Source organism: Arvicanthis niloticus, chromosome 11 (assembly GCF_011762505.2).
Source record: "Arvicanthis niloticus isolate mArvNil1 chromosome 11, mArvNil1.pat.X, whole genome shotgun sequence".
In the NCBI taxonomy this organism is placed as follows: domain Eukaryota; kingdom Metazoa; phylum Chordata; class Mammalia; order Rodentia; family Muridae; genus Arvicanthis; species Arvicanthis niloticus.
In genome coordinates, this window is record NC_047668.1 from 33,385,961 (window position 1) to 33,406,473 (window position 20,513).

At 46.0% G+C, this 20,513-nt stretch overlaps 1 protein-coding gene across 4 annotated transcripts in view; it reads left to right on the top strand.

Moving 5' to 3' along the window:
* Cdhr3 (cadherin related family member 3) overlaps positions 1-20,513 on the top strand; it is a 60,354-nt gene that overhangs the window by 25,892 nt on the left and 13,949 nt on the right. For all 4 annotated transcript variants that reach the window (XM_076942010.1, XM_076942008.1, XM_076942009.1 and 1 more), the window contains 6 exons: positions 4,656-4,804; positions 7,947-8,136; positions 14,241-14,412; positions 15,573-15,675; positions 16,731-16,829; positions 19,193-19,419. In XM_076942010.1, coding sequence (XP_076798125.1) covers positions 4,656-4,804; positions 7,947-8,136; positions 14,241-14,412; positions 15,573-15,675; positions 16,731-16,829; positions 19,193-19,419 — 940 coding nt within the window. The remainder of the gene's footprint in view (positions 1-4,655; positions 4,805-7,946; positions 8,137-14,240; positions 14,413-15,572; positions 15,676-16,730; positions 16,830-19,192; positions 19,420-20,513) is intronic.

Below are 20,513 nucleotides of genomic sequence, written 5' to 3' on the forward strand. Positions count from 1 at the left end.
GACCTGGCCTCATCTCGGGTCCAAAGGAAGACCATGGCCTACTGCACACAGGGATTCAGGAAAATAACTGGGGATTTAGAGCCAGCAGATGACCTAAGCAGCCTGACTTTCTGCTGCCCTGGGTGGGTTCAGGCCCCAGCCACAGGGAAGCACAGCATCATCTTGTGCTTGGGGGTCAGCAGCATTAATGACTATGAATGAATAGAGCACAAGCTACTCTAGCAAACGTAAGGGCAGGAGACAGTTATCATCTGAGAAGGAAAAGTAAGAGCAGAGCTGGAAAGATGGCACAGCAGTAACGAGTGCGTGTTGCTCTTACAGAGGACTACAGTTCAGTTTGTCAGATTCCAGAACCTATATTAGGCAGCTCACAATAGCTTATAACTTCAGCCCCAAGGGATCCAATATAGCTCCTCAGTCACCTGTACCCACGTGTTTGCACATACACACACATACACACACACACACACACACACACACACAGAGAGAGAGAGAGAGAGAGAGAGAGACAGAGACAGAGACAGAGACAGAGAGACAGAGAGAGAGACACAGAGAGACACAGAGAGACAGAGAAATAAAATCTTTAAAAATATTAAAAATAAAATGAAAATATTTGGAAAAGCCACAAGCATGAGAGCAAGGTAGAACACTTGCAAAAACTTTTTAAGAGTACTGGAGAGAAGGCCCAGTAGGTAGAGTACTTGCTATGTTCCATCCTTGGAGCCCATGCAAAAAAACCTGGGTGTACTTGCACACTTATAAATTCTGGTGCTGGGGAGATAGAGACAGACAAACATGGGGCTCACTGGCCAAGCACTGTCTCCAAAAAAGAAAACCTGGTGGACAGCCCTGAGGAGTGGCATCCAAGGATGTTCTCAGTTTCCATATGCATATGTACCTGCACACATAAAAACATGCAAGTGCACATGAAAAGAAACATGCTTTAAGACTGGGAGCTATTAAGCCCACTGTATCTCCCAGGTTAACCTCGTGGCACTTGGTAAACACGCCACAGTTGAAAAGTTTCTGGTCATTTACACTAGCCCCAGACTAACTCTGGTATGGTGACTACAGAAACAAGCAATCTTCCCCCGTCCCCACTCCCCCGCCCCCCAGGATGTTTCCATCAGGTGCCCAGTACTGGTTTCCAGAGAGCCTGGACATTTCTACAAATGGGATAGCCTAGAAACACAGCAGTAGGTTTCTCAAGCCAGTTGGTTGAAAAACGGTTGTGATATACCTGTACAAATTCAGGCTGAATCATTAGTCCACCCAGCTCTGTGGTTTCACCCAAAAAGTCTAGGAAGGTGATAGCTATGGGGTTGGCAATCAAAGAGCCTGAAATAGTCTCCATAGCACAGACTTAGAAAGGAAACTGATAGGATGGTGAAGAGAAGACAAGCGCTCCTCTGGGCTCCAATCTGCTTTGTACCGTATCTTCTAAACTGTTAGCAATCTGGCAGAGAGAGAAGATGGCCACCCAGAGGCAGCTTCAAACTCCTTGGTCCTCACTTGTAATTTTAGAGATGGACCTTTTCGGTTCTGAGTCAGCTTTGCTTCAGTGTTTATGGATGGCATCGGGGTGTGTGTACAGGAGCCTGCACTCAGGAAAGGTCAGGACACCACCTCGTTTTGCTCAGGGTGTTCACTTACAAGCACCCCCATCCCTCAACAGCCATGAGTTGAGAGGATGCATTTGGGGTTACACTGGATGCTGAATGGAGAGCTTGCCTGATCTCTTACGTTTCTTATTTCCTTGTCTCTCAACACTTCTGCTAGTACGAACCATAAATTATTGCGAGATTAAATATTCAAGCTGACCAGGTACGACCAAGTCTGAGTGTGAGGCAGCCACGGCAGACATGGAAACAGCTCTTCATCTTTGTGTCTCGTTAAGGCCACTGCAGCAAGTGCTGTTTCTGCTGTTGAGACTGTCTCCCCATCTCATCCCTGAGTGAGATGTCTGACTGTCTGCTTTGTGAGTGTGATGTGCATGCTGGGAGATTGAAAACACGGACATATTTACTCTTTCCCTGTGTGTGGTGCTGACTGAAGATCGCTTTATTTCAGATGTCAGCAAGTAACTCTTCCCCACTCTGCCTGTTTTCTTTGTACTCACTGGAAGTCCTCTTGTAAGGGGCCTGGCGGTGCCTTCATGCAAACTCATCCACAGGGAGGAAGTCTCCCCCCCCCCCCCAGAGAATGTGGTCACTGGTCCCACATGTTGTGGCCCTGAGTTCTGGCAGTCAGGTGTAGTGAGGAGCTGAGTGTGGAATATGAATGATAATCGTATTTGTTCTCTCTGTTTTGGAGGACCTAAAATTAGGCCATTTTGTTGGATAGGTGTGTATATATTTACAGACATAAATCTTAGATCCCCAAATCAAATACTAAAACATTTAATCTTCTGCCACACTTGCTGCCAGAACAACCAAGTAAAGACTGTTTGGCATGAGAGCCTGAGACACTGTCCCCAACAGCTAGCCCTGTTCCTTTCATGGGGACTTGGCACACCCAGCATACACTATAGAGGCTTCAGCGCAGAGTTTAAGTTGCACATCTGACTTGAGCCAGATGCTTCTCTGTGACAGGGCTGTCCCGTGTGAAGGAGTGTGTTTAGCAGCACCTCCCTCAATATGGGAAGAGCAGCTCCCTCCCCAATTTGTGACAGCCAAAAAATGTGTCTAGGTATGATCATCTCCCAACTTGGAACCATTGCCTAGAAGGAGTCAAAGATAGGGTTAAGGACACATTCCCTCTATGTTGTCTTACATTGTCCTAGGAAGCCTAATGGGCACCTCTGACACTGGCTTTCTCAGTGGATATTCAGATCTCCATTAAGGGCTCATCAATCCACATTTCCACTGAGCTCACTAGTGATGCTGGCATTGCTGGTCCGGGTAGTAATGTTGAAAGCCAGGACCAGTCTGTGCAGGCAGCAAAACATCTGTATTATCCTTTTCGCTTGCCGTGGTAAAACATCACAGCCAAGGCAACTTACACAAAGAGGGGTTTAATTGGAGCTTATGGTTCTAGAGGATAAGAGTCCATCACCATCATAGCAGGAAAACATGGCAGCAGGCAGACACGGCAGCTGGAATAACAGCACAGGGCTCACACCTCTAACCTTAAACTGGAAGCAGAGATTACACTGGGAAGGTGGAGCCTTGGGTAACCTCAACGCCTGCCCCTAGTGACAGACTTCCTCCAGTGAGGCCACACCCTCTAAGACACCCCCCACCCAGAGAAAAGTACCAACTGGGGAACAAATATTCAAATGCCAGAAACTCTAGGAAACATTTTATCATTCAGACCACCAAGCATCCTGTGACCCTGGATAGGAAGTTACTAGACCCAATCTACCAGATGGGAGAAAAACCATTCTGCAGTAGAAACAAGATTCTGCTGGTTATAGAAGACATGCTGCCTCTTTCTTCTAACTCTGTCTCTGGTCCCTGCTGCCCCTGGCTTTGCTGGTTCAGCCCACCAAAGTCACAGACTCTGAGGGATACTGGGCAAGGAGGCCCAAGCATTGGTGCTACCTTTTAGACAAAATAAGTTCACTCCTCCCCAGTGATGAGATAGATGATGGGAGAACCCTCTTCATGCACGATATTGGGCCCAGAATTCAGGGCAGGGCCCAGTGTGAGGTGCTGGCTTCAGATTGTCTCTGCTTCTCTTGAATCCAGCCTGAGGCTCTCTCTTGTGTCTGTTTCCTCTGGCCCTCCCTGTGGGACAGCTGTGGTGAGACAGGAGCAGCAAAGTGATCTGAGCCCCCAACATGAAGGCAGCCATTTAGCGCAGAGATGATGATTGCTTCCCTTCAAGGAGGGGCCGCATGGGAAAGTGGCACCTTAAGGAAGGGAAACTAAAGGTGACTCCGCTCCTCTGAAGTGATCTCACTGCTGACCTTTCACAAAAGCATGGAGGTCTGAGAAAGGTCAGTAAGTGGGCGTGTGGAGTTATAATATGCACAGTGCCCCTTGAAGAACAAGGTGGTGACTCTGACTGCCAAGGGGCCTAGAGAGCTGGCTTCATGGTAAGTGCCACCTGGAAAGATGCCCAGGTTCCATATGGAAGAGTTGTATCCTCAGGCAAAGAAGAAGGAAGAGGAGGAAGAGGAAGAGGAGGAAGACAAGGAGAAGGAGGAGGAAGACAAGGAGAAAGAAGAAGAGGAGCAAAGGCCAGAGATTCTAGAGTAGACACAATACTGGGCTTCTGGCATCATCCACAGAGTGGGAGTCAAGCACAAATTAAGAAGCCTGAGGCTCTGAACATCTTATCCAGATGGGTTTTTAAAAAGACACCTTTTGAACAGAAACTGGGAAGGGAGAAGCTGACTGGGTAGAGGAAGTGTCTTTATGCGAGAGGATGTTAACAGATAGGAAAGGCATCAGGCAGGCAGGCAGGCAGCGGCTGTGGCCTTCTAAATTGCTGCAGTAATAGCCTGGCATTCTTCTTTGTATCCGCAAGGATGTGATCTTTGGAAATACAGACAGCAGTCACCCCTCCTCTCAGCTGCTGTGTTCTCTCTGCATGTTGATGCAACTCAAGCAGTGCAGTGCTATATTTAGCGCACACCAAAATACCTACCACCCAGTCTGCACCCTCCCCTGCCCTGCAAATTAGCCACGGCTGCAGTGTTTCTGTTTCAGCCCAAGGAGAGTGTACTCCATCCCAGAGGAAGTGCCTCTAGGAACCATGGTGGCGAACATCACAGCAGTGGATCCTGATGATGAGGGATTTCCTGGACACCTCCTCTACAGCATCAGCACCACCAGCAGCTATTTCATGGTGGACCAGTGTGAGTCATGGGCAGTACCCTCTCCTGCATCCTCGGATGCAGCTGCTGAGTGGTTATTACAATCCTTTCTCTTCCCTCTGGCACTTGGTGTGCCTTTCTGTCTAGGTTCACCCTTTCTTGTCAGGGAAGGGGTATATTAAAGGCAGCAGACACCAACCAAGATACATCTGAGCTAGCAGGGCTAAGTGTGAGCAGCTGGGTCACCTTTCACCTTTATGGGGTTTATGAAAGTTTTTTCTTAACTGTCATTATGATTTAAGGTTGAATACCCTATAAATAGAACTCGTGCATCTTCATTTGTATAGAAATGAAGACTTCAGGACATACGGAAAATTATGTTTTGTGGTGGGTTGCTTTTTGTTTGTGTTTGTTTGTTTGTTTACTTATTTATTATGTTTTGGCTTTTTGAAACAGGGTTTTTCTGTATAGCACGGGCTGTCCTGAAACCTGCTCTGTAAACCAGGCTGGACTCAAACTTAATAACTACCTGAGTGAGGGATTAAAGGCATGAACCACCACTGCCCAGAGATATAGATGATATAGCATAGAGAGGAATGGGGAGGGGGAGGGGGAGGGGAGGAAGGAGAGGAGGGGAGGGGGTGGGGATAAGGATAAAGATAGAGATTGGTTTTTGTTTTTTTTTTTTGTTTTGTTTTTTTTTTTTTTTTTTTGGTTTTTTCTAGACAGGGTTTCTCTGTGTAGTCCTGGCTATCCTGGAACTCACTCTGTAGACCAGGCTGGCCTTGAACTCAGAAATCCGCCTGTCTCTGCCTCCCAAGTGCTGGGATTAAAGGCGTACGCCACCACTGCCCGGCGAGATTGATTTTTTTTAAGACAAGGTCTTGCTATGTAGCTCTGGCTGGCCTGGAACTTGTAGCTATGAATTATAGCAACTCATGGCAATCCTCCTGCTTCAGCTTTTTGAGTACTGGAGTTACAGGCATCTACCACCGCACATGTCTGGAAAAACTGCAATTTTTATACTGAGTTTGATGAGGAAGTGAAAGGACAATTATAATTGGATGACCAAGTGTCTAAGGCTGGAGTAAATTGTGAAATTGTCTGGTGCTCAGGTGTCTCTGTCCTCCTAGACGATGATGCTGTCATCTCTGGGAGAATCTCTCAAATGAAGGCCTGCTGCTCACTCAGAGGTGAACAGAGTAAGGGCAGAGAGGTCTTCCTGCTTCTGCTACTGTCTAAGACATCAGGGCGCCGTGTTGTAGGGTAGCATGCCCCAGCCCCATCACTCTGAGGAAGGTGGGCCTGTGAAGATACATGAGCTGCCTGCTCCATCCACATATTCCTAAGGATCCAGAAGAGAGGAATGATATCAATGCTGAGATAGAATGAAAGCAGATGTGTAATTTCAGTATCTTCATTAGTCTCATTTTTAAAAATGAAATTGAGCCGGGCAGTGATGGTGGATGGTGCATGCTTTAATCGCAGCACTTGAGAAGCAGAGGCAGGCAGATCTCTGTGAGTTCGAGGCCAGCCTGCTCTACTGACCGAGTTCCAGGACAGTCAGGGCTACACAGAGAAACCCTGTCTCAAAAACAAGCGAACAAACAAAAGAAGGCAAAAATCAAAAACAAAATTACTCTTAGGATCCAAAATATTGTCATTACAACATAATTGATATTTAAAAATAATAATTGAAATATTTGTGATATTTTGTTTGGAAGCTTGTTGTGTGTTTTATACTGAAAGCATATCTTACTTTAGACTGGCCTCATTTCAGAAGGTAAAACATTGCCTGTGGCTGACAGTGGTGCACAGGGCAGTGTCTCTACATCAGCTTGCTAGATTGTTGGTGGTTATGTTTCCATATGAATAGCTGAGTACAGAGAATGAGCTTCTTCTCCTCTGAGACAGCCACTTTGGTAGGGTATTAGTGCATAATACTCACCAGAATATTAGTACATAATACTTACCAGACATTATGTAGAGGGGCCACATGCATTCCATGCTAGGTACTCACACAACCCAATGGACCAACACAATCCATAGTTTATAAAGGAAAACCAAGGGCTAAGAGATCCCCAAACAAGTTCAGTGGTTGCCCAAGAGCCCCAGCTTATTGGGTCACCTTGACATCCAAGATAAATAATTCTAGAGCCTCTCCTTTTAGCCACTATACTGTCCCATCACTATAAATCCAGGTCATGTCAGCCCAATGAACTTCACTTTACATCATGGTTTTGTGGAAGCCAGCATTGGACAATCCCAGACCACATGGCATCGGCCATGGCATTGGCCCCATACACTGTTGAGCAAAGAATACCTATTCTAGGTCTATGGAAATGACGGACATGCAAAGCCAGCAGCTGGGATGAAGGAAACATCTGAAGGCTTTGACATTGACGAACTCACACAGCTAAGAGTATAGGGACAGATGATGATCTTGGATGAGAATTCTGTTCACTCTGATGTTGCAAAATGAACTTTTAACAAGTACACACACACACACACACACACATACACACACACACACACTCACACACTACATGGTAGTGCTGGGGGTTGAACCGAGGACTGCATCCATGCTAGGCAAACATTCTACCTCTGAAACACCCACACCTGTTTTTGAGTATTTAAACTAAGACTCTGGTTCCAAGTGATAAAAACAACAGCAAATCTAGCTAAGTGCAAGACAGTAGAAAGGAAGAGAAGATAGGAGAGGAGGGGAAGAGAAGGGAGGGGAGGAGGAGAGGAAGGGTGTGAGCCAGCACTGCTCCTAGGGCCTCAGCAGCTCAAGCTCTGGGCTTTTGCCTGCAGCTCCAGTTGTAGCTCACTCACTCTCCGATGTGTGTTTCTTAGCAACAGATTCTCCAATACAGAATCCAGTGGATCAAATTGAAATCAGCTACCCACCAGTTCTGTCAGCCATGGACAGTGCTGTAGCCAGGGCCCAACCCCGAAGTCTAAGGTGTGACTTTAGAGAAAGATCAGGTCTGGTGTTCCAATAAATATCAGACTCAGAAACACATGCAGTTGTACAGGACATGTCTGTATAGAGGCTACTGCCAGTGCAAGCAGGTCACTGTTCTGGCACAGTCTTTTCCTGTGTTCTCCATGTTTTCCATGCTCTCCATGGCCCCTGAGCTTTTATTCTTCATTTCTCTCCTAATGTTTGCCTTCTTAGTGACAGGGACAATCCAAGTGGCCCAAAGGCTAGATCGAGATGCGGGCGAACTGAGGCAGAATCCCATCATTTCTCTGGAAGTTGTGGTGAGGGACAGACCCTCTGGAGGTCAGGAGAACCGCATGCAGATAACCATCATCGTGGAAGACATCAATGACAACCCTGCAACATGCAGAAAGCTCACCTTCAGGTAGTCATGAGTTGGAATGTATTTCCTCTTGGGTGGCCCTTGACCCCTGGCCTCTCTGATATGGCATGTCATTGGGGAATGGCTCTCTACAAGCAGATTTGGGGTGTCCCGTTTTGTTCAAAGATGGTTTTGTCATTCATTTTCCTTACCCCTTTCCTTCCCTCCTCGTTATTTCTCCCTCACCTTCCACTTCTGGACTATGTCTTTTCTTCACTTATTGTCACTAGGGGTGAAATGGTGCTGTTAGCCGTTGTAATAGATGCTGGAGAGTCGAGATTAATAACCAGGCACTCCCAAAGAAATCTCAGAAAATAATATGAGTAAATCAAAACAAGTCGGTGGGTAAAACAAAACAAAAATCTAATTCACCTGATGCGACCTAATTGCATATGTGTGAAGGGGAAATGCAGAATGCAGGTGGGGCATGGGTTATTACATATTTTCCCTTGTTCTTTGACTCACAATTCACAATAAGTTTCAAGTAAAGCCTTTTAATAATTTATTTTTATTTTATGTATGTTAGTGTTTTGCCTGCTGTACATTACATGCCTACTTGGTTCCCTACAGAGGTCAGAAGAAGGTATCAGATCCTCTGGAAATAGAGTTATACACAGTTAGTTACGCGTCTCCATGGAGACGTTGGTCCTCTGGAACAGCAGAAGTGCTCTTAAACACTGAGCCTTCACTCCAGCCCCATAAAGTTCTTTTTGATTCTGGATTACTGCACATACACACACACACACACACACACACACACACACACCCTAGCTTGTCTTTCTGCTATTTTGTCAAAAAGCCACACAATTGGGAATTCTTCCATAATAGCTTCACCTATATGGTTTCCTGCCAGCCAGTCTCTGGAAATCTCAATTGGGTCAGTTTGGGGATGGGGTGCATCTCGGCAATGACCCTTTGTGGGCAGTGTGCCCTGCATCCGAAGTGAGGCTGAATATCAGAACTGGCCTGTTTTGATGACCCTATTGGCAGAGTTTCTTGGGGGTATCTTTGACTGTTCTTTCAGGTTTGCTCCCAGTGACTTTGGGCAGATTTAATACATAGCCTGGCCACACAAAAGACAAAGAAAGCTAGACAGAGGCTATCTGGGGTCATCAATAGCTATTATATTCATTTCATCAGTTCCCAATTTTCCTCAACTTTCATGCTCTACTCAGTGCTAGAGGATCTATCTGTGTTGTGGCTGGCAATCTGTCTAGACACAACTTAGATCCACTCTGCAACTTGCCCTATGCCCAGAAGGCTGCCCACTACCTTCTTTGCAGACCATCTTCTCCTGACCAGTGGGGGAGCTTTCCAAAAAAGGGGGAAAGAGTGAGACTGGCTGTGGTCCATCAACTGCCTCCCTTTCAACCCTGCCCCTTCCATGTTCTGAAGGGCTCAATTCCTGTAAGGCAGCCCTTTGCACACACTTAAAGTCTCTGGGTTCCAGTTTTAGGGACTTCTCCCTCCACTGGTACCTTCCAGTCTCTGGGTAGCAAGGATGCTCCAGGCTTATTAGACCTGAGAGATGTACCAGTCCTTTTCTACACAATACGCTTTTGCAATCATCTGAATCTCCTAGAAGCATCCTCATTTGCTGTCTATTTCCTACTGAAGTCCTCCCTGGTTAACCCAGTCACAGGCTGAACCATGCTGTAGACCACTCGACCAGCTTGAGCATTCAAGATGCTCAGTCTCTTAGATGGGCAGGGACGGGGGTCATAGATAATTAGGATGTAGCTTACACAACATCCGTGCACAAACTAAGCCCACACTCCGCTAAAGGAAGTCTGGACCCTAGAGATAGAGTAGAACTTTGCAGTCACCCACTTCCCTTGAAAATCTACATCTATGCTAGCCCTCTGCAGGGGTTCTAGTGTATCCTGGAAAAGTCTTCTCTCCTAAGCCCTCGGGCTCTTCTTTGTTCCTTTGCACTTCGGGTATCAGTGCCTGGAGCAGAGTGTGCTATCTCGGGATCCTTTGTTTGTTTGTTTTCTCTTTTTCTCAAATCACTTCATTGATTCTGGCTTCCTGTGGTCCAGAGTCCCCTGAGGTGGTAGGACAATTTGCAGTGTTCCATATTACCTGGTGAAATCACATTTTAAGGTCCTCCAGGCAAGCCCACAGAGTCCTGATCTTCTCTCCAAATTAGCCCTGAAGTCCATCACACTAAATCAGTAACTATGCTAATTATATTCATTACTGAAGATAATTCCAAACAGTGTGGCCATCATCTCCAGGCTTTTCCGATGAGGGTAACTCCCAGCTGGGCCACTGAAGGCTTAGAAAGTGAGGGGGGTTCTTTCAGCTGGAGAGTGGAAATCTTCACTTCAGGAGCTCAGCCTGCATGTCCCCTCCCCCCAGCCCCTGTTCCTGAACATGCCAGACCCATCCAGTGTATCCACCTCTCCAGCCCCACCGTTACAATGCCAAGCACGAAAGCAAAACAAAACCACAGGACAAAGAAAATGGAGCTCCACATCCTCTGACATTTATACTAGAATACTGTGACTTTTGAAGTCTCTGCAGATAGGCTGGGGAGTGGGTGGGCTGGGTGCCAGCATTCATTAACAGCAGCTGGGGGATAGCTGGAGGCGCAGAGTCTGTAGGTGGGTGGGGCAGGACAGCCAGGAGGAGGCAGGCCCTTACAGGCTCCCACGCCCTTGCACTGAGGGCACAAGTATTTCCCAGGTGGATGATGAATGAGCCCAGGGCTCCAGTGGAGGCATCAAAGGCAGCTCAGTGGCCTCTGCTCAGGTTGTACATTGTCAAACACTTGGCTGAAACTGTTTTGCAAGCTGCTCATGAACAGGGGGTGGAGTCAGAAAGCTACCGAACATAGTCATCTTTGCACAGGGAGGGCCCCAGTGGTCCGATGGCTGTGAGAGAGAGAGCACGGCACAGCAGCTCCCCTTGGAGGAAGGAAGGGAATTGATGGATGAGGAGGGTGTGGCTTTCCAAGAGAAATGTTTGTGGGAAAAATACCAAGTGTCTGAGAAAAATGAAAGAACATGTCAACACTGCTGATGTAGTTTTAAGTGTGTGCCTAGCATGCAACAGGCAGAGTGGTGTGTGTGTGTGTGTGTGTGTGAGAGAGAGAGAGAGAGAGAGAGAGAGAGAGAGAGAGAGAGAGAGAGAAAGAAGAAGAAGAAGAAGAAGAAGAAGAAGAAGAAGAAGAAGAAGGAGGAGGAGGAGGAAGAGGAGGAGGAGGAGGAAGAGGAAGAGGAAGAGGAGGAAGAGGAGGAAGAGGAGGAGGAAGAGGAGGAGGAGGGGAAGGGAGGGGAGGGGAAGGGAGGGGAGGGAAGGGGAGGGGAGGGGAAGGGAGGGGAGGGGAGAGGAGGGGAGGGATAGAATCTGACACCAGGATCCCGAATTTTCTAGATGATGCACTCCCCCACTTCTGCAGTATTGTATTCTGATCTTAGATCCACAAACATCTATGGCCTAGATATAATTGATATAATTGATGACATTATGGGGAGCTCACAATAGATGACCACTTAGACATAGTGTGCAGCCAATTAAAATTGATTTATTCAAACTAGATGGGACCACACCCAAGTGGGTATGGACCTAGGTGTAGCCTGAAGTATCCAGAACATGGAGTGTTTTAAGGCAGAAACCGTGCCCTGCATCCCTGCAGCTGCAGGGGCCTTGGCAGAAGTAAGCCCTTTGAAGCAGGCAGCCTCACAGAAGCAAAGATATGTGATTGGCTAGAGGGGGTTCCACAGAAACGAGCAGTTTACAGAAGCTGAAATAAGTTAGCTAGGATATCCTGACCTTCAGTTCCTAGAATAGAGCTGGGTAGTTTTCCCTTGATCCTGACCTTCTGTTCCTAGAATAGAGTTGGGTAGCTTTCCCTTGGGATTCTCCATCAAGATCAAACTCTAGTTAAACCTGAAATGGCCTCAGCAGGAAGACAAGATGGAAGAGCTTCTGCACTGTCTTGCTCCATCACAATGGAACCTGAAGTCTGCAATAATCCTAGCAGACAGCAAAGAATCATGTCCAGAGGCTTTCACTTTCTTAGATTAGCCTTGAAACCCCTTCAAACTCCTCTTTGCTTTCCTGTAAGATGAGGACAGGAGTACAAACCTCTTGAAAATGATGGAATTATAGATACTTCTTAAAGCACACAGTATATAATAAGTAGTCCCTATTCAAAGAATCAGTGACTGAAACCATGGCATTGCACAGTGACAACATAAACAAAAGGGCAGATATGCTTTCTGCCAGTGTGGCCTTGTTGACATACAGGGACACCTGCGCTCTCTCTAGCAAGCAGATGCTGTTAACGGTCACAGCCCAACACTCTCCTTGCTCCAGAGTTGCTGAGCTGTCATAAGAAGAGACTGTAGAGTGTAGAAGGAATATACTTTGGTTGGAAAGAGATACTGAGAATCAGAAGACTTTACTTACACCCTGTCGTAGTTTGAATGCTCTGAGAACCAGATGCAATCCTTTTCCACCCCTAGTCCTGAGAACAGGCCTACCCCAAACCTCCATCCCTAATCCAGCTTTCAGTGATCACAGACACTAGCCATGTCCAACCAGAACCCAAAGAGCTACCAGATGACCCATAGAATAGTGAGCAGCAGTAAATGCTGTTATTTCAGGCCACTAGGATCGGGGCCAGTGTGTCATGTAGCAAAAGCTAATGCCTGTTCTGAATATGGAAAAGAAGAAACTGGAGATGTGAGCATAGCCCTCTAGAGACTGAAGCCTTCAGGAGTTAGTTTTCCTCAGCCTCTCTCTCACAAAGCTTGGCTAGGCCAGAGGCTGAGGCTAGGACTTAATGAACATCTTTTGGATAAAAGAGACAGGAGAAAAGAAAGGAAGAAAAAAGAAAAACAGACAGGAAAGAAGGAAGGAAGGAAGGAAGGAAGGAAGGAAGGAAGGAAGGAAGGAAGGGAAGAAGGAAGGGAAATCTGAGTCTGTATTAAAGATTCTATGATACCACATGGTTGAAGTTCATGATTATGGAGAGTTAAAATATTGCAAACCAGAGACAAATTATCTTGGGCTACTTTTAGTTCCTTTGAAAGTCATTTGTTGCCCACCTGTGTTTGGTCTAACATCTTTGTGACGATCAAAATTTTAAAATGTATTCCTAGCAGGACACTGGGTTACGGCAAAGCAGAGGAAACTGCAATATGTTTCAGATGCTATCTGATGCATTCTTTGGTCTCAGATTGGTGGAAGCCAGTGTCCTGCTAAGAAATGAAAATACAGATGAAACAGTGGATAGGAATTATTAATATTTTTTTTAAAGAATGTGACATTAGGTTAGAAGCTCAAGGAAATGAAAGAAGGAGGGCGTTAGTCAGTTTTCCAGCTCTGTAACAAACACCCAAGAAAGATTAGTTCAGCTCACAGTTTTGGAGATTTCAGATGGTAATTGGTTGGCCCCACTGCTTTGGATCCTACAGCAAGATAACAAATTATGGTAAGAGCCCACAGTAGGGTAGAACCACTCCCCTTATGACTGAAGATTGAAAGAGAGAAAAGGGTGGAGTCCCACAGTCCAATTTGAGGGCATGCCCACATAACCAAACTTACTCTCAGATGAGTCCTCCACCTTTAGAGATTCCACCACCTCCCCAGAGCAGCACCCTAGGGACCAAGCCTTTGCTCTGTGGGACTCTGAGGAACACTCTGGAGATCTGCCAGAGGAGCAGTACAAAGGCAGGAGCAATGGCCCTGGGGCTAGAGCCTTGGTGGCCTGTGTCAGGAGCAACAAGAGGCCAGAGCAGTGGTGGAACCGTGAATAAGGAGGAGCTGAGGTCAGAAAGATAAACTGGGGGTGGGGTGGGGTGGGGTGGTTTGGTGGCCCAAAGTTAGGATGGTGACTGAATGGAGGAGCTTGCCAGGTCTCAGGAGCATGCTGTCATGACCTGACACTAACAAGATACCTTCAGCTGCTGTGTTAAAAGCACTCAGAAAGGACTCAAGGGCAGGGATGGTGAGACCAGTGAGGAGGATACTGTGACAGCCAAGAACTTGCAGAATTGGAAATGAAGTAGAGGTAGCTAGCCTCTGCCTAGGTTAGAAGGCCTACCCAGTCACCATTTGTTAGGGGAAAATATTGAATTATGTCTTTTTGCCAGCATTATGTTGCCTGAAAGAGCAGCCAACGAGACGTTGCTTTTGGACCTGAGCAAGTTCTGCTTTGACGATGACAGCGAAGCTCCAAACAACAAATTCAACTTCACCACGCCATCTGGAGTGGGGAGCAGCCGCAGATTTTCACAGCATCCAGCTGGCTCCGGGAGAATTGTGGTCAGTTTATGGTCATTGTATCATTAAAAGGACACCGGGGAAGCTGGTCCAACATGCACTGTGCTTTTGCTACCCTGCAGAGAGAAATTTGCAAGGCAGCCTCCTCTCAGAGGCAAGGTAGCAGAGAGACTTAATAGTGGCTGTGTGTTCCTGGGAGCTCTTTATCTCACCCAGGCTTCAGCCTCTGTTCATCACTCAGAGCTGTGCTGGGGGGCTCAGGACTTTGCTTGGCTTGTGTTTGCATTCGGATTAGTGAGCCATTGTAGACCCTGCAGTGCCCTCTGTACCCAAGCTCCTCTGTTATTTGAGTGCCTGATCCTCAAATGAGGTACAAGGGAGAGAAAGCAGGGCCTGGGCTATCTTGATGGATTCCGTATCACAGAACCACCAAATCCTACAGAGAGTCAAGCGAGGAGCAGGTGGAAAGTATGTACAGAGGCAAAGGCAGATTGGATGGACAGCCATGAAGGGCAGGGTTCGGCAAGCTTGTGAGGCCCTGTTCACACCGGGTGTGAGGAAAGGAACAAGAAGGAAGGACAGGGCAAGTTGTGGGGCCTTGAGGGGTGTTTCCAGTGGCCCTTGGGGATGAGAGCAAGCTGCCCCACCACATTCCTCCTCAGCCTGCCTCCTTTCCTACATCCCATCTCAAGCTGTCTTCAATCCCCTAGAGAATAATGGTATCATAAAAAAAATCTCTATTTTGGGGAAATTCATATTTTTCTTAGGTTCTTAATCCATATCCATCATTTTAAAATGTAGGGAGCACTGAAGAGCATCACCATGTCAACAGTGTGATACATTTTTCTTGTTTCTTTTCTATGTGGTTTTGTGTATCTCTATATATTTGTATAAGTACATTAAATAATGGAACTCTTCCTGTATAAAAGGTTCAGTACTGAGCTTTTCTTCCACTGACCTGAAAGTCTGAACCTTGTTTGTTGGGCAGAAGTGCTCAGTATATGGACATCCTTGGAGACAAGTTTCTCTGCTGCCGAATCCTGCGTGAGTTCTCTATAGGTGTCACAGTGTGGTCTCACAGCTCAAGTGCCCTGGCAAGTGCTTTCTCAAAAGATGCCAGCCACCGACTGTGTGAAAACAGATCTGTCAGCTCAATAATAGGGCTGTTTTTGCCATGTAACCTATTATCTGTCTTGACCTAGCTGATTGGTGATCTAGATTATGAAAATCCAAGCAACCTCGCAGCTGGCAATAAGTACAGTGTGATAATCCAGGTACAAGACGCGGCACCTCCATATTATAAAAGCAAGTACCTTTTTTGACTTACTTCATATGGCATCCCCATGGGCATCAATGATTAAACTGCACTTAGTACTTCTAGGTTTGGGGCACAGAGTCTCCTTGTTACATCAATTGGTCCCCGATAGCTACGCCCTCTTGGCTGAGTTACAGCACTTGAGTGTTCTTCAATTTTGCTCCTTTTCCACAAATGGTTCTTCTACAAATAGCTTCACCATTTCTGTCAGTGATTTTTTTTTTAAATGCAAATGCCGATGTACCACTCCCTGTCAAGTTCTTGGTTAAACTCTTGGGTTTGGCACACAGCACTTCCATGATCTGACTACTGCCTAACTCAATGGCTGCACCTCCCCGCTCCCTCCAACTCCCCCTTTCTTCAAATCACTTGCAGCTGCCCTGAGAGAATCAAGGAGGTGGTTTTGTACATGGCTAGAACTCTTCTTCCCATCCTATATTCCTCCTTTTTGTACTATCCTAATTTCACACTCTCCTCTCTCCATACTATCCCCATACCTCATTGTCCACCGTTAGACATTATTCCCCAATGCACACCATCCCATCCCATATTCTCCTCCACCCCATACCATCCCCTATCCCACACTCACCCCATCCCACACCATCCCCTATCCTACACCATCCCCCATCCCACACCCTCCCCCATCCCACACCATCCCCCATCCCACACCATCCCCCATCCCACACCATCCCCCATCCCACACCATCCCCCATCCCACACCATCCCCCATCCCACACCATCCCCCATCCCACACCATCCCCCATCCCACACCATCCCCTATCCCCCACTCTCCTCCATCCCACACTGCCCCTGTCTTTATACTGCCCACTTGCCCCTCTTAATCATTGTCAGGGTCATCTCAGACTTTCTCCTCCAGGTTCCATAGTAGCTTGTACTTGTGTCAGAGAGCCTACAACCAAGCTTCTTGAAGACAGTTTTCCACCTGTATCCCAGAGTCCACACACAGCACAAGGTACTTTCACAATGCTCACAGAACAAATGAGTACACGTTGTGATTTGGATTTGTTTCTATTTCCATTTTTAGATAACATCTACATTTCTATCCTAACAAGCCCAGAAAATGAATTTCCTCTCATCTTTGAGAGACCATCCTACGTGTTTGATGTGCCAGAGAGAAGACCAGGTAGGTAGGGACCAAGTCCCTAATCATAGACTCTTGCCAGGCTTCATCTGACTTCAGGCTCTGCAGAGGCATGGCTTCTGCCTCTCCTTCTCCTTCTCCCTCTCCCTCTCCCTCTCCCCACTTCTGTTCCCCCCTTCTTCCTCTCTACCCCTCTCTTGAATTGCTCTCACCACTGCAGAGACCTCCAGGTGAAACATGGATTTTGAAAACTTGATTAAACTGCATTTCTCTGAATGGCCTGATTGCTTCCCTTTCTGTCTGCTTGACTCTGTTGATCTGTCTGATTGATCCTACAATCCTTGGTGTTGTAGACTGAGGTTTTTCTTGGTCTCTTCTGTGGTTTTTAACCTGCTCACTGGTTCACCAGCTGGAATTTCCAACTAGGGAAAAGGTTTCCCACTTCTCTAGTTTCTTTATTTAAAGGCAAAGAGCACTTCCTCCTTCTTCCTTAGTTCACTGACAGTCTTATTTTCTGCCTTTATAACTGTACTTTGATTTTTATGGGTTATTGTCCCATCAAGAAAAGATTCTCATGGCTGACATAGTGGCACACCCCTGTAATCCTAGCACTTGGGAGGTGAAGGCAAGAGGAACAGGAATTCAGGGCCATCCTCTCTTACATAGCAAGTTCAAAGTCAATGTGAACTACGTGAGACCCTGAGACACACACACACACACACACACACACACACACACACACGGTGGGGAGAAAGAGATGCTATAGATGATAGATAGATAGATAGATAGATAGATAGATAGATAGGTGATAGATAGATAGATGATAGATAGATAGATGATAGATAGATAGTAGATAGATGATAGATAAATAGATGATAGATAGATAGATGATAGATAGATAGATGATAGATAGATAGTAGATAGATGATAGATAAATAGATAGATTGATAGATAGATAATAGGTAGATAGATAGATGATAGATAGATAGATAGATGATAGATAAATAGATAGTAGATAGATGATAGATAAATAGATAGATTGATAGATAGATAATAGGTAGATAGATAGATGATAGATAGATAGATGATAGATAGTAGATAGATAGATGATAGATAGTAGATAGATAGATGATAGATAGATAGATGATAGATAGATAGTAGATAGATAGATGATAGATAAATAGATAGATGATAGATAAATAGATAGATAGATGATAGATAGATGATAGGTAGGTAGGTAGGTAGATAGATAGATAGATAGATAGATAGATAGACAGATAGATAAATGATAGGTAGATAGGTAGATAGGTGGATGATAGGTAGAAGATAAGAACACACACATATGAGAGAGAGTCAGAGACATTTCGAAACACAGAGAAAATCCTTGCTCCCAGCTTCAGTTTCTCCTCCTCTTCCCTGACTTGAAGATAATAAGTGTTAGCTTTCTATGTTATCTGGCATATTCTGTCAGATATAACAGATCCTCCCCAGCCATGTGCCTTGAGATCATGGGTATTTCTTCTATAATGAAAAACAGAGCCAAATCAGAAGTAGAGCCTCCTCCGATTATTCTGATTCATTTTCTTCTCCTTGTGACAGTCTCTCTTTTTCCGATATGATGTTTCAAAACAAAACACACACACACACACACACACACACACACACACACACAAATGGTCCAGGGAGCACGTTTAGCTCCTTACACTTGCCCAATGTGTTCTACATATTCAATAGGACGGAACATTTAATAAACCCGTTGATCTCGCCACTGTGACTCTGGCCTTCTTCTACGGTCACACACTGGATGCTAGCCCATAGGAGTGAATAACACGGCCTCCCTCCCACAAGAATGTAATTTATGATAAAGAATTTCTGCAAAACAAGAACTTCAGTAGCCATATCAACTCTTATAAACAGAAATAACAGAATTTAAACATCTACACTCGTTATTCATCAATGTTCTTTTTCTAAGATTTATTTATTTTATGTATATGAATGTTTTGCCTGCAGGAATGTTAGTGCATTGTGTGAGTGCCTGGTGCCTGCAGAGGCCAGAAGAGGGAGTCAGACTTCCTCAAACTGGAGTTACAGATTGTCACAAGCCACCATGCAGGTGCTGACAGTCAACCTGGGCCTTTTGAAAGAGCAGCGGGAGTTCTTAGCCACTGAGTCACCTCTCTAGCACCAGTAGCTCATTATAGAAAATTTGAAAAAAAAATGCAAGAGACTTTTAGACAGCACAATTACTAAACGTTGGGAGTGGGGATGACATGCTCACTTGTACCATTTGAACTTCATCTATAAAACACACAGACGTGAGACAACTAGGCCACTTCTAAACATCTGTCCGTGGCAGTGAGGATACCTCCCCCAGGTCAGAACTAATTTGTACTCTATTCCTGCAGCTAGAACCCAGGTTGGGCAGGTGCGAGCAACCGATGCAGACTTCCCCCAGAGTCCAGTGGTATATTCCATATCCAAAGGAGGGGCCAGCCTCCAGTACCCAAACATATTTTGGATTAATCCCAAGACTGGAGAACTCCAACTAATAACTAAAGCGGACCATGAAACCACTCCTGTCTACATTCTCACAGTCGAGGCCTCCAACGGCGAGGACAGGAACTCGGTCACTGTGAGTGGGACGGTTGGGAACTGTCTCTTAATGTTCACCCAGCTGATTGACTTGGGGTCTCCTTCACACCCTCAGCATGTGGCTACGGCAGAATGAGTAGATAAAGCGAAGAGTAAGAAGCAGTCCCCAGGACATAAAGGTCCACAGCTATTTGAGGCTCACATTTGTGAACAATTGAGAGACATGCTAAGACTGATGGCAAGACACTGGCATATCTACTGAAGCCACAAAGCCACTTTGTGGAACAAAGTTTCTCTTAGGGCATCTTAGAATCTTGCTTTTCTTCTGTGGGCTGGTGGTGAGTGGCAAGCTGCCAGAGTGATTGGTTTCGTAGTCCTTGATCTCTTCCTGAAGTAGCCTTGCCTGATACTGCCCCACCCCCTACACACCTGATGGAGTAGATATTACAATGATCCTGTGACTCAACCTTGTACCATGATGATAAAATCACATAGTGACTATGGCTGAAGTAAAGACAGGTACCCTTTGGCTCCCGCTTCTGAGAATTCAAGCCCATCTGTTTGCACCTTTTGGTGAAGGTGGCATGTGGTGGGAATATGTGTTTTAGATAATGCTCGTATTTCAAGAGTCTGGAAGCAAGAAGAAAACAGGACAGGGTCTCACAATCCCGTTGAGAGTGTCCCGTCAATGAACCATGGGCCTCCTACATGCCCCTACCTCCCAGAATTATCGTGTTCCACAGCAGAACCAGATTGGTTACAAGCCTTACTCACATTCAAACCACCGCAGATGCCTGCTGAGACATTGCTTCTCAGAGGTCTATGTTGAGGCTCTTGTTGAACACAGGTTCTCAGTGCACAGTGTGTAGAGTTCACACATCACATCAGACATGCTTCCAAGGGGGGGCTGGTGCTGCACACAAGCATCCCATGAGTCCCTGGTGGGCCTGTGGGGGCAGTTCTTAGGATAATCTAAGGGCCATGTGATGGCCATAAAGATCCATTCGTGATGGGAAAAGGTATTAGGGAAGTGACTTAGCTGGCAGCCCTTTGTGGGAGGGGCAGCAACGGTCTTGCAATGAGGAGAATGAATTCATTTCTTAGTCATGCTCCCAATTTTCTGAGAGGGTATGG